The sequence below is a fragment of the Etheostoma spectabile genome, chromosome 12 (genome assembly GCF_008692095.1).
Source record: "Etheostoma spectabile isolate EspeVRDwgs_2016 chromosome 12, UIUC_Espe_1.0, whole genome shotgun sequence".
Taxonomy (NCBI): Eukaryota; Metazoa; Chordata; class Actinopteri; order Perciformes; family Percidae; genus Etheostoma; species Etheostoma spectabile.
In genome coordinates this window covers 4,097,355-4,115,755 of record NC_045744.1, presented here as the reverse complement: position 1 = coordinate 4,115,755, position 18,401 = coordinate 4,097,355, and the positions used below count along the sequence as shown (strand labels likewise).

The following is an 18,401-nucleotide window of genomic DNA, read 5'->3' as shown; positions in this document are numbered from 1 at the left end:
CACACACACACACACACACACACACACACACACACACACACCAGGTCTTTGTGAAGGCATAATAGACAGCACATGGCTTTTAAATCCATGCTGTAGTGTCAACAGTAGGGGTTTTTTTGGGGGGGGTATGACAACAGTCTGTAAGCAGTGGCTCCATATACTGTCCATGCGTCTCCTTCTCTGTCTCTCGTGCACACACCCGTATGCACATACACACATGCATGTTGGATCTACATGCAATGTCCTATTGAAACAGGGACAAAACAGTGACACAGACAGACGTACACAACACAGTGAGGAACAATAACCTGGTAAAAAACGGAGTCACAATATCACAATCTTACACACACACACGTGTAGATGTAGCATCAAAGTATCGGTCCTCAGACCTTTGTCTTTGTGACATTTAGACAGTATTAATATAATGAATAATAAAAGCAACAATAACACTTTTTTACTTTTAAACACTGGTATTAAAGGAATAGTTTCACTTTGTCGGTAATATACACAGAGTTGGATAACAAGATTAAAGTCAGTGATGTATGTTTTAATTACGAAGCTAGCTTAGCTTAGCAAAAAGCTAGGGAAGAAAAGCTAGGGGATAAACATAGGGAAACAGCCAGGCTTCATCTAAAGTTTAAAAATCTGCCTAGTAGCACCATTAAAACATACAAATTAACATGTTTTATCGTTTGTGCACAAATAGAAACGTAAAAAGTTACTCACTGTAATTTACTATTATATTATTATTAAGTCTGTCTCCTTCTCTCCCAAAAATGTATTCAATAAAAAAGGAAAAATACATAATCCTCTGCCTTTTTTGACCCCTGTCTAATTATATTCATAATCAGATTCAAAACATTTTGTCAAGTGACGTTCTACATATAACTCTATAGGCATAAAAAATTGCGATCCATGTTTGTGTTGCAATGCAATTTACCATGAAACATAAATTAACAAAATGATTTGTCATTACCATTTAAATGCATGAGGCTTAACACACACACAAACACACACACACACACACACACACACACACACACATGGATGGGCATTGGGCACACACCTTCACAAGCTTAGCAACATTAAAGATTTAGAAGGGTTTTATGCAAATGTATTCAGAAAAGCTTCAATCACAGAAAAGGCTCAGCGGGTTTTTATGAAATATGATGTTTTCAGAATCTCCGGCTCCAGTCTAAGCTGCTGGGCCCCGTCTCTTAGTGGGTCCAGCTGTCGGCCAGACCGGGGGCTGGACCTCCTGGAGAAGAATGCACGTAATGTCAAATATCTTGACTTCAATATCCTGAAGATGCAGGAATTCGAAAACAGCGTCTGGAGACTGTTTCAAAGACATTTCAGTATCAGGCTAAAATCCTATGTTAGATTTATGTTAGATTACATGCGGGAAATTAGATAGATAGATAGATAGATAGATAGATAGATATTATATATTGATCCCAAAAAATGGGAAATTACAGTGTTACAGCAGCACACAAAAATATACATACATACAATATAATTTCATCACTGTGCGATATGATTTATTAATTGGTAACACTTATCTATGTTTACACAATGTGTATTCAAAGCTAATTTATGTATGTATACAGTTGCGCTCCGGACTCAGGACTGTGCGCCAGATTGATTTTTGATAGTTTATATTGTTATCTTATATTCTTATATTTTTTTGTGTTAACGCTGTAAAGGGATTGCTTTAATCTCGTTGCACAAGCACCGTGCACTTGTGTATAATGACAATAAAAGGCATTCTATTCTATTCTATTCTATTCTAATACACATGAAATAATAATAATGATAAAATATCAGAACAAAATATAAGAATATAAGAACAAATATTTAAATATATACAAGATGGGAAAACAAAATGTGCAACTGCTGAAGTAATATGCTAAATGTATGCTAAAATGTAAATGAACCAATTGTGCCGGTTGCCCTTATTGCAATATCGTGGTGTCTACAAGTCTCATCTAGCACCCAGGGATGAAATGATCTGAGAGAGAAAAAAGGGGTAGCGAATATTTCTTGAAATGTTTCTAGACTGGCCAATCTGGAGCTAAGGGTAAGATCATTTAGAAGGTATTTATTTAGATGCGGGCTAGCAGCTAGTTAGCTAACGCTAGCTTAGGCACTCAACTAAGGCAGCGCGTGCATGCCGGTGACAATGGTGTAACGATTCAGATGGACTCCCAAGACAAGACGGCGCTCGCCCGACTGGCCAATAGGAGCGTGGCCCCGCCCATGACACTATTTTCACAGCTAGAAAAAAAGTCCTGGGACGAGAGCAAGAAATTGCATTGAGAGCAAAGACCTAGGTTTTTGAGAGCGAGAAGAAAAACACATTTTATTTTAAGATGCATTTTTATCCCACTGGTAGCAAAAAAATATATATTTGTGATTTTGAGAAAGACTTTTTTTCTCAGAAATAATTTTAAAAAATTCAAATTTACATTTAAACTTTTTTTTTAATCCCAAATATTGTTATTTTTTGCTGTTGGTATGAAATCTTTGTCTCTCAAATAGTCTTTTTTCCCTGATAAAATGCTTTTTTGCTATCAGTGTGATCACTTTTTTTCTCTCAAATATTATTTTTTTCTCTCAGATCATTTATTTAATCACATGTAATAAAGAAATCTAGCTCCATACAGTCCAAATAATCCTGTTTACCCATTTAACACACTACACCTCAGCACTTATTTCCATTAGGAGTCTGTATTTCTTCGGTTCACGCTGTCGTGTTTAGACTGGAACACAAACCCACAGCAGTTTTGAGTCATAGCGCTGGATCAGTTGTTGGTTTCTTTGGGAAACACTCGGTCACACGGGCTTTTCCAAGAGGCTCTGTGGTTCTGAACAGAGCCCTGGGCTTGACGGGACCGGCTGTGGTGGGACGAGGTCTCGCTGCTTTGTTTACGTCTGTTGGTCTGGGTCACCTGGATCATGGAGCACCTGACTTTAGGTGTTTGTTCAGTTAGGTTGCACAGACTCACACGCACGCACGCACGCGCACACACACACGCATGCACGCACATACACACACATGCACGCACACAGACACACACTTGCACCCGGACACACACACACCTGACTTTAGGTGTTTGTTCAGTTAGGTTGCACACACACGCACGCACCCACAAAGACACACACATACACACACACACACACGCGCGCACAAAGACACACACAGACACACACGCACAAAGACACACACACGCATGCACAAAGACACACAGACACACACACATACACACGCACACAGACCCACACACACACACCTGACTTTAGGTGTTTGTTTAATTAGGTTGCACGGACACACACACACACACACACGCACGCACGCACACAGACACACGTTCACGCACACAGACACACACACCTGTCTTTAGGCGTTTGTTAGTTTGTTAGTTTGGCAGTAAGGTTGCACAGACACACACACACCCATGCACACAGACACACACGCGCACACACTCGTGTTTTGGAGTCGACATGGTGGCGTGACAGGAAAGGGAAGGGGAGGTCTGGTAGTCTGACCGGTCTGGAATGGAGTTAGAAAGGCCGGGAGAATGTCAGGCTTTGTGTGCTGTAGGTGTTGATGGCTGGTAAAACGACATTAGGTAATGTGTGCACTATAAAAGTACTTACTGTGTATATTTACAGAGTTTAAGAGTGTGTTTTAGAGGGGTTGGACGGATCTCAGCAACTTTCCGGTGTCCACAAAGTGTCCTCAGTTGACATCCCAAGTAGGTTTGAAGCATAATGGATTTACTGGGGAACAGAGTAAGTTGAGCCAATGTGATGCGTAAGAAATTATAATGAAAAGGAGAATTTAGTTGTTACTGGCGCTGGTGATTTGGTGTTGTCAAATCTTAATTGCTGTCCTGTAGATGCTGTTTCAGATGCTTTTTGGGACTGCACCGAAAGTTGTTTCTCTTTCAAGAGAACAAAACCGTATGATCTTTTGTTGAATGAAAACTTTTTTGGCAACTCTTTGCGTAAAGTGCCTATGTTATGAAAAAAAAATCACTTTTTCTGGGATTTGGGGTGTTATTTTGTGTCTCTGGTGCTTCCACATGCATACAAACTTGGGAGAAAACCTGTCCATGGTGTTTTGATTGAGATACGGTTTCTGAATGTCCCCTGTCTTCAGTCTCCGGGTGAGCTGACGAGGTGGCTAACGGTAGCATGCTAGCTCGTTCTCAATAGGAAAACACTGCTACAAGACACACTAGCTGACCATAATCTCCAAAAGAACTACTTCCTGTCCCTGTTCTGCAGGTATTCCACAAGTGCCCCAATAGTAGAAGAAGTCTCCCAGCTAATCCTGCCTTGGACTGACCAAAGCTGGAGAAAGATTTATCTAGCTGATGGGATCTTACCTAGCTACTGAGCATACAAAGATAGTATAGAAGTGAGATGTCTCACTATGTAGCTAAAACAGAGACCTAAACACACAAATGAAATCATGTAAACCTAGTCTGGTACAACCTCAGAATACAATTATGACCCTAAAATTGAGCACAATATGGGCTCTTTACACACACACACACACACACACACACACACACACACACACACACACACACACACACACACACACATAAACACACATGCACGCACACACACAAAGTGTCAGCCAGGTGTGATGCACAGAATCATGGAGAAGTACAACATGGGAATATAAAGTTGAGCCCTTAATTGTAGTTTGATGCTTTAGGAAAAAAGTGAGAGTTAAAAAGCACAATCCTTGCAACGCTCTTATGTTTCTACAGAGTTCCCATCTGGCGCTCATAGATACCCTGATGATGGCGTATACTGTGGAGATGGTGAGTGTGGAGAGGGTGATGTCCTGCATCAACAGGTACTCCTCGGCTGAACCTCCACACGGTGACGGACACGTCCAGGAGCTGCCTTATGACACCGAGGATGCGATCGCCACCTGGATCAACAAGGTACGCACGCACACCGGAGCACATTTGTGTGCACACAAAGCCACGAGGACATGTGCTTTCCCACTTGCAGAGGTTAAAAACTGTACGCATCCTTAAGCCTTTTCCAATGTGACACACAGTTCTTTGTTTTACGTGGGAAACAGAAGACACGAGTGGTGCTGGGAAGACTGTTAGTGCTCAATTCTGCCACACCGCTGATTCAAATTCTCATATGCAAGGAACTGGCACCAACCACATGTAATCATGCCAGAGAGATTACAGAGAGATAACTGACTCCATTTAACGTCCTCTGGTTTGGGAGAGTTAAATCAGACCCGGAGTAAGCTGTAAGCTTTAAGAGGGCAGTGCTGTAGTTAAGTCTTTGTGATTTCATCTTCAGCTTATTTCATCATTCGACAGATTATTAAGCCATTTCAAATTGTTTTTACTTGCAGGAGACGTTTGACACAATTGTCTCAAAATATGATGCAAATTGCATGGCATGGATTAGTTAAACATATAATGATCGCTGCAAAAGCTCATGTGCTTGTGGCTCCGTTTTCCAGTCCAGGACGGCAAATATACACACACATTTAAACACACACATGGGGGATTGTCTTTCTGTGTTGCCCTGAGACCTAGCTCGCCATGGTGGGGATTGGCTGATGTGACGTTGTGCACCCTCAAGTCAAAATGTTACTTCACTGTTTGTACAGAAGCTTTAAAGACAGAAAAGCGGTAATCGCAAAAGAGTGATCTTCTTTTTATAGAAAAAATATAATTCAAAATATCATGAGTCATCTTTGAAGTTCTTTCTACTTTCAGCTTGAGACTGAACACTTGAAATTGAAATTTGAAATCTGAAATTTGATGTTGATTTCTGTCTGTCTGTCTGTCTGCTTCGCTCTGTCTGTCTGTCTGTGTCTGTCTTTGTCTCTGTATGTTTCTCTCTGTCTGTCTGTCTGTCTGTCTGTCTGTCTCTGTCCTCTCTCCAGGTGAATGAACACCTAAGGGACATTCTCGTCGAGGAGAAAAAGCTGAGAGAGGCCTACCTCCAGGAGTCAAACACAACAACACACAAAGTAAGAGGACACACACATTAACCGCGCAAACTCCCATTCATCAGTACGTACGGAGCTAGCTTAGCTTAGCACAGAGACTTGAAACAAGAGGAAACAACGGCTATCCCCATTCTGTAAAATGTTCAAAAATCTTCCTACCAGCACCTCTAAAGCTCACTTATTAATACTTAACATCTCTACCTTTGTTTAATTGGCATACCCACAATGTAAAAAATAACAACTTGTGGTTTTGACATTATTAATTCTACAAATTAACTCTTTGATTCCTTATTCACTTTCTTGCTATGAGTCAGATGAGAAGATTGAGATCACACTCCACTCAGATATGAGTATTCATTTTTTCACACAACTCCAGGCAAGAAAGCAAACAAGTATATTTCCCCCAAATATTTTCTTAGGAACGGCAAGGAAAACCAAAACAGGACTTTTGTCCTTTAATATCTGATCTAATTATCTATCCTTATAATATCTAATTTGCTTTTGTTTTGAGTTGTATTTTCTGCTACACAAACTTTTTTTGTCTTCTTTCTGTTGATATTACATTTTAAATATGTCCGACTGTTAATCATCGGCATCAGCACATGTCTGTGCCCACATAAGGCACACACGGACGCACACATGATACACACACACACACACACACACGTACAGCACAGTACACAGAGCTCTGTACATCAGAGAAACAGATGAGCTCAGTCTCAGACCAGCTGCAGAGAAATGTTGGCAAGAGTCGCTACCTCGCTGTTAGAGGAGACAAAGAAATGTGAAACAGAGTGAGAGAGAGAGAGAAGAAAAGTGAGGAAGGAAAATCAGAGAGAGGGGAATGGGACAAATGACACCGGGGTGGGAGACATGGAGAGAGACACTCAGGAACTTTGTCAGCTGTAGCGAAAGGGACTCGGTGACAGACAGAGACGGTGTTGTCATCCTGCAGGCCTCATAGTTATGTAAGGTCCATGTGACACAACGAGTCAGTCTGCTGGGACAAACACACAGCAGTCGGCTACTGTCCTCTTCCACTCACTTAATCATAAAGCTACAGCACAAGGCCTTATCAGGCCATGACCCTCGCCTCGGGTCGCTGCTCCTAAACACTGACAAAAGGGGGACGTTTTGAAAATGGAAAAAGGAATATATCTCACCTCGACCGAATTAGATGAGTAGGTAAACTTCTTGCAATTCAGGAGCAAGTCAAAGAGGTTGACACTGACTGAAACTCTGATTGAGCTGAATGTGTAAATAAATTATACCTGTGTTGTTTCAAAGAAAATTTCAGCTAACTGGTGTGCTAGCCTTTGTCTCGAGTCAAAGACTGTAACTCCACAGCCATGCTAGCTGCTCTGTGAGGCTGTGTTGAGACACAGGGTTGCTTTGAGCTAAATGCTAAAGCTAGCATGGCAAAAATGTTCACAGTAATAGCAACATGCTGATGTTTGGAAAGAATGTGTGCCATTGTCCCTGCCCAATGTGAGTTGAGTGCAAATTTGAGTCACGCATGCGTCCCTTTGCGACGAGTGAAGCTGTGAGTTGCGCATGTGTCACCTAGCGAGTAGTTGCATGAGATGCTAATGAGAAACTTCTGTTATGTCAGTACAGTAAAAATGGGCTTAACAAAGTTGGTTCACTGCTGGCTGCAAGTTAACATCAAACACAACAAAGGCTGTCAGTGGAATGGCGTTTTGAGCTAACATTAGCAATCAATCAATCATAGATAGCTACAGTGTTTTTGAAACAAACGCTAGCTTAGCTACAAGCTAGCAGTCAAACACAACAAAGGCTGTCACTGGAATAGCGTTTTGAGCTAACGTTAGCAATTAAACAATCATAGATAGCTAAAACGTTTTTGAAATGATTTCCATTTTCTGTTTTTGTTTGTAATGAGAAAAGTTTATTATTTCATGGATTCTACACATTGACAGTTGGGCATGCGCGACTCAAATCTGCACTCACCTCACATTGGGCAGTGACAGCCATCTTAGTTTAGCATGATGGTATGCTAACGTCTTCTAAACTAGCACCAAATGGCTTAAGCCGATGGGAATGTCATTAATGTTGCAGGTATTTGGTCAAAAAAGTGTTGATGATGGCGCTAGATGAAAAGTCAAAGGATAACCATAGTATTAAAATTCATCCTGAGGGGGACATGAATATCTTGACCAGATTTCATGACACTCCTTCAAACGGTGGGCTTGACATTTCACTCAAGACCTCCAGGATTCATCACGAATGTTTGTACAAAATGTCACGCCCATCCAGCTGATAGTTAAAAAAATAGTTTTTGATATATTTTCCACCTAGAGCAAAGCGACTGTCTGACAGACTAACATTGCCATCCATTAAGCTACACTGCAAAAATGGCTGAAAACACACATTATCATAGGTTATGTCACTGCCCGATGTGAGTCGAGTGCACATGTGAGTTGCGCATGCTCAGATTTAAACGGTGTACGGCATAACTTGTCATATGAAATCCATGAAATAATAAACTTTTCTCATTACTAACAACAACAGAAGATGGAAATAATTTCAAAACATTATAGCTATTTATGATTGTTTGGTTGCTAACGTTAGCTCAAAGCGCCATTCCACTGACAGCCTTTGTTGGGTTTGATGCTAACTTGTAGCCAGCAGTGAACCAACTTTGTTAAGTAGGTCCATTTTTTACTGTATATACATTACATAAGTCTCTTGTTAGCATCTTAAATGCTACTTGTCGCAAAGTGACGACTCACGACTCACATCTGCGCTCGACTCACACCGGGTAGCGACAGGTTAAACTGTTTACATACAGCAGGTTGTAAAATGGTCACATGGAGAGTGTGTTCCCACACTAAATTACCACTCTGTTCAGAAAGAGCTGCAGTAGGTCACAAGTGGCTAAATGAGTTTAGAAGGAGCTTTTATGTGCTGGGAGTTTCTTGGCAACTTTTCTCTCAGCTCATTGTTTTGTTTTGGTGTCTTTATAGTTAGAGGGCTCACTGCCTGTAACATGATAATACACATGGGCTATGTTACCGACCCAACACTGACACACATGCAGTAGACACACTCAGGCGTTGTCAAAGACGAGAACAAGGGAAGAAGGTCTTTTAAAGCGTGTGGTGAATATACTGTACACTCTGTCGGTCAGCTGCTTTACCACTGCCTGCTCCATCACACAGCTCCCTCTCTGCATTAACAACTCCAACAGAAGTCTATTCACTGACTAGGACATAATACTCAGCGGAGATCTTTTCACACACACACACACACACACACCAATGGATAAGTGCAAAACATTTCTCAGTACGGGATCTATTCTGGGACGGCATAAAAAATCTTTAACCGTTGTCTTATGACTAAATGCTCAGCATATCTGTGTGTGGATAGTGTGTGGATGTACGCCTGTAGCTTTGATTACTTCCATGAAGGAGGTTAAGTAGTAGGTCCCATTTTTTTGTCTGTGTATTAGTTTGCAACATACCTCGAAAAGCTCCATTTTTGGATGGAGGCCAAGAAATGAGTGCAAATTCAAAAAAAATGTAAATGGCGTCCTCACTGTACAGGGCGAAATACAACTCTTATTGGATGGATTGCTATGAAATGTTGTAGAGATATTTGTGTTCCCCAGTGGAATAACCCTGCAGACTTTGGTATGCTTGAGTTCATGACCAAATACCTACAAAACTCCCATCTGTCTCAGCTGAAGCCTAGTTTGTGTTTAGTGCTAATCAGCAAATGTTAGCATTCTGACACACTAAACTAAGATGGTGAACCGCAAGTTAGCATTGCTATTGAGAGTATTCTTATTCTTAATTCGTGAGACTGAAGACTAAGTCCTTTTTAATTGCGCCTTATGTGTAGATTTAAGTGCTACACTCGTTAGTAAAATGTCAATCTCAAACAACTTCTTCTGGTTGGATTTTATACGTAGATCCAAAGTAATGTGTTTGCCATGTATAATGTTATATGAGTTATATAATGTTATTGACAAATTGATTAAATGAAGTGCAGCCTTTGCAGAAGTGTAGCATGCACTCTTGGACATCTTACTAGTGTTAAGAGAGGGATTGTCCCCCAGTCTCAGCTGCAATTGCTCAACTGTTTTTTGCTGTTGGCCTAATCCCTCTCCCACTCTCTCTTGTTGTTGTCCAATCATCATCCACCATCAAGTCTCCTAGCAAATGGTACTGGAGATTAGTACCTGTAAGTCCATCCATTCTGTTCTGAAGAACTCCTCTTCACCAACCACCACCATCTTCCTCCCCTCTGTCTAATCCAAAACCCGCAAGAACACCCCTTCACTTGTCCCGCTCCAGTTCTATTGTCATTGCATGTGGCCCTGAGACCCATCATGCACTGGTCAGATACCTCCCACCCCAGCCCTTGTCTCCATATTCTTTAGGAATCTGATTGAATCAAATAGTAACCATTTTAATCTTGCCTCTCTCTCGGGGTCAAATCCTCTACCTGGAAGAGCAGTCCTGTAGCATTAGCGTATAAATACCAATAAATAGCCAATTTATCTTTTGTAAGACAGTCCACTTAAAACCTGAATCAGAAAGGAATGCCACTGCCCCGATATTGTTAGCTACGCATTTTCCTGTTTGGTCTGGCATGTCTGTTGTCTATGTTGTGCATTAAGAAAAAAAGTGGCAAGTTATATTGTTGAAGAGGTACTTACAGTAATCAACATTTTGGTCGTGATTTTGAGTTTAACGATCACAAAACCATTGTAATCGAGGAAAACGATGATTTTCCACATTGCGTTGTGCAAGTAAACTCTTGTTTTGTTGTTTTGTCTTGTGTTCTGAAGGGGAGTTCAAAAAGTTCAACGGGAAAGGTTTCACAGTTAAAGGTGTTTTCACAGGTTTTTTTTAAGTTCAATAAATGCATCATCCTTCCAAAGTCAATCAGTTTTTTTTTTTCTTCTCATCATCGAGCAGCCCTAGTTCATACCAACCAGATCTAATGAAGGGCCATTTTGTTCCTCAGAACTCGATGCAATAGACTGAGAGGCTGTCAGACAGTGAGACCTGCTGGGATTAAAGCTTCCAACGCACGTGCAAACGTGATCCCACTTTTACGCGTTTGTGGGAGTACCAATGGTACTGATGCCCTGAAGACATAAGCCGTGGTGTTGTCTCAGTGGTTTCTACAGGCCCAGAGAGACAAACAGAAAATGATGGATTTGCTAAATCGCAAATTCTTATTTAACTTTACATCACATGCACAGCGGAAGATTGAGGAAACAACTCATTTATTTCATTCATTTTGTTCTTTTTCTCCTCCTAGTGAACTCCTCACAAGCAAAAAAAAGGGAGCAAAATAGTGTTATGATTTCATCTATTTAGATCCTTATAATTTAAGATAATTCAAGATATTAAAAAATGTAATTCCAGATGTTGTGTCTGGCTATTTGCATGATCAATTTAATCTGCATTATTTGAGTTGAGCCTGAAGCCCACCCTATGCTTCCTTCAAATTAACCCTGTGTGTGTGTGTTATTGAGTTGAAGGTGTGTGTGTGTGTGTGTGTGTGTGTGCTGATAAAAGTGTTTCTGCAGACACTGGTGTGTTTGCACCAACAATCAGAGAGCCAGCTGTATTGTACGTATCCAGCCCGATGACACGTCTTTGTGCCGTTGCCATGGTTTCAGGCTCGCTACAGGAGGGATCATGCCCAGCAGAGGTGCGCTCCATCGCTCCCCCTGGTGGAGAACCTGCTCAAGGACAACACAGACGGCTGCGCCCTGACCGCCGTGCTGCACTTCTACTGCCCGCAGGCCGTCAGACTGGAAGGTGGGAACAACCCCCTCGATCTGTAACCACGCCCACCTGATTGCACTAGCCACGCCCTCTTTTGTTGTCATTCCAAATCAGTTCACCTATACAATTAGAAATAGGAGCGAAATGGCATCCGATGAGCTAACCACATTGACTTTCAGTCCCAACTTGACAGCACAAAGGTGGCTCTTTTATCGTAACAATACCCAAGTAGTTTACTTAAGTACAAATTTGAGGTACTTGTACTTTACTTTGAGTCTTTCCTTGTCATGCCACTTTCTACTTCTACTCTAAAGAATACATTATATTTCAAAGAGAAATACTGTTCTTTTGATTCAACACTAACTTAATTAAGATATTTTGCACACAAAACACATGTAGTTTATAAAATACGATGTTTTATTATGACTTAAACAACCCAACAATACACATGCCTACAAGTACATTGAAATTAGCCGACTATACACTTGGTTGATTGACAGTTTCTAAAATGTGAGGATTTTTCTCCATTGAGTAGGCCTACTTTTAATACTTTAAGTACATTTTCCCGATGATACAGAATCAGAATCAGAAATACTTTCATACTTTTACCTAAGTAAAATGTTCAATGCAGGAGTTTTACTTGTAACAGAGTTATTGAGTTTACAGTGTGATACTTTTACTCAAATAAATACTTCTTCCACCAACAATACATTTAAAGTATAATGAAGTATAAAGTATACATTACACATTGAATAGAGGGCTTCAAACTAAGCCTTTATTTTTTGAGGACCTTTTTCCTTTTGAGTATATAACTAAGTATGTCAATCAAGAGATTAAGGATGATATAAATGGAGGACATTGTTAAGGATGTTGACCCAAGAAAGACACTGTGGGTCAAAGAGGGTTTAGGACAGACATGGAGAACCGTTGTGAGACAAAGAGAAACAAAGCCTGGTTTCCTCTCAGCTCGCCCGCGTCCTCATTTCTAAAAATGCCTTCAGTTGGGCTGTGATTGGTCATGAGGGATCTGTGACGGAGGGCGGTTAGAGGAGTAGCTGGCAGCTATTTCAAAGATAAACAACTCTCGTGTCGGCGCTCTGAGTCTCTTGATTGGGATTGAATGGAGTTCACAGGGCGTACGTACACATGTGAACCAGATGTGGAAGCAAGTTCATTTGGGTCTTCTTACTGGAAGCAATGCAGAAAAGTACAGACTGACATAATTCCAGAAACCTCGGCTGCTCTAATGTTTGGTTGTCTGTTCCTGGTCCCTCTCGTCAGAGAGTAAAAATCCTGATGATTCATCCAGAGGGAGTTTGAAAACTTACGTCATTAACTGTTTCGAGGGTTTTGAGTGATTTAAATCTGCTACCACATATGGTGCACATACTACTGTAGTAGGAAAGTCATTTTGTTCTTATCTACTTTTAAAAGAAAATGTAAACCATGCCTTATCTTTGCCTTGTCTTCCTGTCTGGCCTTTGCTATCACCCCTCCCCTGTGTGTTTGTGTGTGTCCAACCCCTCCCCTGGCGGAGCAGATATCTGCCTCAAGGAGACCATGTCTTTGGCTGACAGTCTGTACAACCTCCAGCTGGTGCAGGAGTTCTGCAGGAACAACCTCAACCACTGCTGCCATTTCAGCCTGGAGGACATGCTGTACGCACATGCATCCATAAAGGTAAGGAAGTAGGACATGGAAAGTGTTTGTTTTTTTTGTATAATGTTCAGTTACGTAAAGAAAGAGAGACAAGGAAAGTGTTTGGGAGCATAAAGACAGTCAGAGCGGGAAATTCTAAGTAGGCAAAAATGAGTCATGCAAGGAAAAGATTAATAGTGAAGTGTGTGTGCAGGCTTGGTTCTTACAGGAAGGGTTGTTACTGTGTGTGTGTGTGTGTGTGTGTGTGTGTGTGTGTGTGTGTGTGTGTGTTTGGGGTGGTGTTGTGTGTGTGCGGGTGTGCTTTTCTAGTACAGACTCCTCCCCCCCCATTCAGACAGAGGACAGATTCTGCTCAAGGGAGATTCAAAGTCCTGACCCCGTCCCTGCCTGCCTCCCTTGTTTTCTTCCCCTCCATATCCCTCACGTCTGTTTTGATCAAAACAACAAAATCTGTTGATTTACCCAATTCTCAGGCGGAGATCTCCTTACTGTACAACTTTTAAAGCATCTCTGTGTCATTCAGACATTACAAGGAGCAGAGACAGTGGGGGTAAATAGAATGTGGGGACCGTGGGTAGAAACATTTGGACACGGTCCGAGCTGACTGGGACTTTCCATTCTTTAAAACAGCACAAAACGATTTCCACAATTGTGCACTCTTTGCCCTTTTGCTCTGTATTCACTATTAAAAGAAGTGTGTGTGTGAATGTGTTCTTGTTTAACTACTTTTGTGGGGTCCAAAAACCGGGAGTCCAGTTTAATTGTGAGGTCCAAAATGTTGGACTTTAAAGGGCTATTTGAGGGTTTAGACTTGGTTTTAGGATTAGGGTTAGAATTAGGTTAAGGTTAGGGTTAGGGTAAGGATTAAGTTTAGGCATTTAGTTGTGATGGTTAAGGTTAGGGTAAGGAGCTAGGGAATGCATTATGTCAATGGCGGGTCCCCACAAAGATAGAAAGATGCACCGTATGTGTGTGTGTGTGTGTGTGTGTGTGTGTGTGTGTGTGTGTGTGTGTGTGCGTGTGCGTGTGTGGTTGTGTGAGATTGTGTGTGCATACCCCTTTATTTAATATATTACACACAAAGAAATTGGCATTAAGCAGTCCTATTTTATGCAGTCTATGGTCTCAAATAAAGATGCACTTTATAGGAATAGAAATATTTTTGGTCTTTCAATCCCTATTAGAATGTCAATAAACTGACCTGTGTGTGTTAAACAAGAGGTTTCCTACTGATGAAACCATCTGTATAGGCCCCCAGAGCCTCTCTGTTTACACCATGAATGAATTGATCATTGATTTGAGGTTACTCACTCGTTGCTTTGTGCATCTATCTGTGAACATGTGACATATTTCAACTAAACTCCAGATGGTGTTTTATGCTGTGATCAAGAGGCTTGACATTAAACCATGTCGACAATGAAACATGTACTGATACACACACACACACACACACACACACACACACACACACACACACCTGAGCCTGTTACCTAGCAACAACCGTGACCTTATTGATCTGTCAAAATGCTGTACAATATTGCGATTGTAGCTCAACTAACATCTGTACAGAGACACAGGGAGTGGAAACTGTGACTGCAAAGAGACAAATGTTGTGCTAATGACATTAATAAATAACTACATATATGACTGCAACTTTAACGGTGTGTGTGTGTGTGTGTGGGGGGGGGGGTCTTGCAGAGTAACTACCTGGTGTTTATGGCTGAGCTTTTCTGGTGGTTTGAAGTGGTTAAACCGTCATTTGTGCAGCCCAGAGTCTTCAACCCAAACGGTACAGTACACACTCACAATAACATCAGCATCCGATTGCAACTGCAATGATGATGACAGTTTTGCCATGTTATGCATGCTAACTGATAACTCTAATAATTAACTCAGGGTTGCAGTTGAATATTGAGTATGTGGCGTATGTTTCCCTCTGCAGCCTGTGAGCCTGTATCATCCTGTAGAAAAATGGCTCCTGTGTCCAGTCCAGTTCAACAGAGCTATGCAGACAGACCCGGCAGTCCAGAGTACACCCCTGCACAGGGTAAAATATCTGAGCACAGTTCTCATGCAGGCAGAGATGTCACTATGCTAGCGTGGATTGGTTTGTGTTCCTCACTCGTCCATACAACAGGAGCCTTGGTATCACTATTTTTCTCAAAATAACTTTCACAAAACACATACTTTCCAGAGTTTACATACATACTGGTGTGGTGCGTTTAAGGAAAATGACATCATCAGTACTATTAGCTGTTACCTGGGGCATGAATACAGAACAGTGGAAGAATATGTGGACGTGTTTTGAAACCAGAGGCCCTCTAGGGGCTGATTTACAGACTTCCTGTTGTGCTAATGCTACATTTGAGCCCTACACTTGAACATTTAGCAACTGCTTATTATACAGTAGAATTTGTTTAGGCAAAATCCCCAAAATCCTGGAATATGTAAGCAGTACTCTCGCTTAAACTATGTATGTATTTAAGCCTCTGTCTTCCTGAAACTAAACTACTCCTCATTCGTTGTTCTCTTGCAAAGTTAAGGGATTTACATCCTGTAAGAAGCCACTCTGTGTCTGTAACAGGTATAATGAAGAGGTCAACCTCCATGTCCTACGTGGATGGCTGTGTTGGGACATGGCCCAAAGAAAAACGGTTAGTACCTTAAACTCCAACGTGTACTCCACTAAAGCAGATTGACATTCATGTAGGTACAAATGTGAGATGGTCTGATGTTTCCCTATTATCTAACAATACGTTTCCTTCCTCCCTCAGCTCCTCCTCTCGAGGAATCTCCTTTGAGATTCCTCTGGACGGAGACCTGACTGTGCTGCCCGGTGAAGCTCCCTCCCTCAGCGGTATGACCCGCTCAGCCAGCAGTGACGGTCTCCAAAGTTTCAAAGTTCACTATGCATCCCGAGGGAGCATGAAGCGCCACCTGTCCCTCATGCCCGTCGACGTCAACGGCCAGAGCAGACACATACCCGAGGAGGAGGAGGAGTTCACCGCCCTCAAGCCCCTGGGGCGCAACAACACCTTCTCAGTCATGGACCAAAGCAGGTACAACAGAGTGCTGAATCCTCTAATTTGCCATTTTGTCAATTTAAAGGCAAGGCAAGACGAGGCAGCTTTACTTGTAGAGCACATTTCAGCAACAGGGCAATTCAAAGTGCTTTACACAAAATCCGATAAAACACAAGTATAAACAGTTAAAATTAAAAACATTAAGACAGATAAAACCCTAACCCACTTGAGACTACCTTCACACTTATTAGTCAATTTTAGTGCTACCTTTCGTGATCACCCTCAGTGTCCCTACCCCCAGGGCCGGCCTGTGGCTTAGGCAGTATAGGCAAATGCTAAGGGCGCAAACCACCAGGGGGCGCCCGGCCTGTGCTGTACCTGTAACGTAGGGTGACCAGACGTCCCCGGTTTCCGGGGACAGTCCCTTATTTTGGCTACCTGTCCCCGGCTGGATCTGTCCCCGGAAATGTCCCCGGTTTTCACTGTGACTGAAAGACCCGAAATTGGAATGAAAGAAAAAACGTAGCCGATAATCGCACACCCAACACAGGCTCCAGACCGCCAGAGCCCGCGGTGCTCAGAGAGGTTTTAGAAGCCGTATTTTACGATGTTAAAATCACTGATTATTTACATGGAGTCTGGTGCGTTTAGCGAACACAATTTCGCGGACTTTTATGTTTTAAAAAGGATCTTAATCTTTAACAGAAAGGTCGACCTCCTTAGAAATCCTTCCCATTATGTTGTCAGACACTTATAATATTAATCTGAGTCTGTTAGCAGCAAAACGAGCACTTTTATGAACGTAAATACAAGCTGGACAATTATCCTATTAACTTACATTGCAGCGATCTCGTTTAATACTGCATCACTGTCAAAGGAAAATACGTCCTCAGTAGTTTTTATTGTATCTGATTCTCAATGAGCTGTTGCAGAAACAAGCCTTGAGCAATAAAGCAAAAGCTGTCAGTAGTTCAGTAAACATTACAACATTATGAAATATTGAGACTTTCTATCTTGAAATATTAAGACTTTCTATCTTGAAATATTAGGACTATAAGGACTTTCTATCTTGAAATATTAGGACTTTCTATCTTAAAATATTAGGACTATTAGGACTTTATATTTTGAAATATTAAGACTTTCTATCTTTAAATATTAGGACTTTTTATCTTGAAATATTAGGACTTTCTATCTTAAAATATTAGGACTTTCTATCTTAAAATATTAGGACTATTAGGACTTTATATTTTGAAATATTAAGACTTTCTATCTTTAAATATTAGGACTTTTTATCTTGAAATATTAGGACTTTCTATCTTGAGGTGTAGTGGAGTGGAGTAGGAAGTAGCAGCAGGGGTGGGTCTAGGATGATACCTTGGGGGGGGCTCAGCCCCTAATGAGAACAGCTCTAGGTCTAGTGTTCCCGTTTTAAGTTTTACAAAAATAAAAACATTACTTGTTTTGGAGGTAAATACGCTTCGGAGCTGAAAATGTCCCCGGATTTGTGCTGAGAATCTGGTCACCTTACTATAACGTCACCTTAATTAAAAAAACAAGCCCGACTTCTTTTACTGCATCTAAATTCATAATGTCAAAGGTCCTAAACTGTCTGGTGCCCAGGGGAGGAAAAAAGAAAAGTAGAGGAGGGAAAACGTGACAAAGACAGAGGTAATGTTACAGTAAAGTGATGATGATAATGATATTATTTTGCTGTTGCAGAACAATGATCGAATAGCATTAGCCGTTAGATGACATAGTTGGCTAATCAATAAATAGCGAGCGCTATCTGTTAGTTTTAACATCAGTTAACTGTACAGTGATGCAAGGGGGCGCCACCTAAAATCTTGCCTAGGGCACCAAATTGTTTAGGGCCGGGCCTGCCTACCCCTCACGACTCCATTTTTAGAGACGTTACCTTTCGTCTCCTTGGACTCTTCTTCACAC

General features: G+C 41.4%; 1 protein-coding gene and 1 long non-coding RNA gene across 2 annotated transcripts in view; one reads left to right on the top strand and one right to left on the bottom strand.

The window, feature by feature from the left end:
* The window catches only part of camsap2b (calmodulin regulated spectrin-associated protein family, member 2b), a gene marked incomplete at its 5' end in the record, with an annotated part of 46,328 nt that overhangs the window by 14,092 nt on the left and 13,835 nt on the right, over positions 1-18,401 (top strand). Inside the window, 9 exon segments of the mRNA XM_032531435.1 lie at positions 4,788-4,967; positions 5,942-6,028; positions 10,181-10,213; positions 11,667-11,808; positions 13,316-13,455; positions 15,133-15,223; positions 15,377-15,481; positions 16,019-16,088; positions 16,209-16,493. Coding sequence (XP_032387326.1) covers positions 4,788-4,967; positions 5,942-6,028; positions 10,181-10,213; positions 11,667-11,808; positions 13,316-13,455; positions 15,133-15,223; positions 15,377-15,481; positions 16,019-16,088; positions 16,209-16,493 — 1,133 coding nt within the window.
* The window catches only part of LOC116699057 (uncharacterized), an 11,301-nt gene continuing 9,718 nt past the window's right edge, over positions 16,819-18,401 (bottom strand). Inside the window, exon 3 of the long non-coding RNA XR_004334354.1 lies at positions 16,819-16,835. This is a non-coding gene — a long non-coding RNA (uncharacterized LOC116699057). The remainder of the gene's footprint in view (positions 16,836-18,401) is intronic.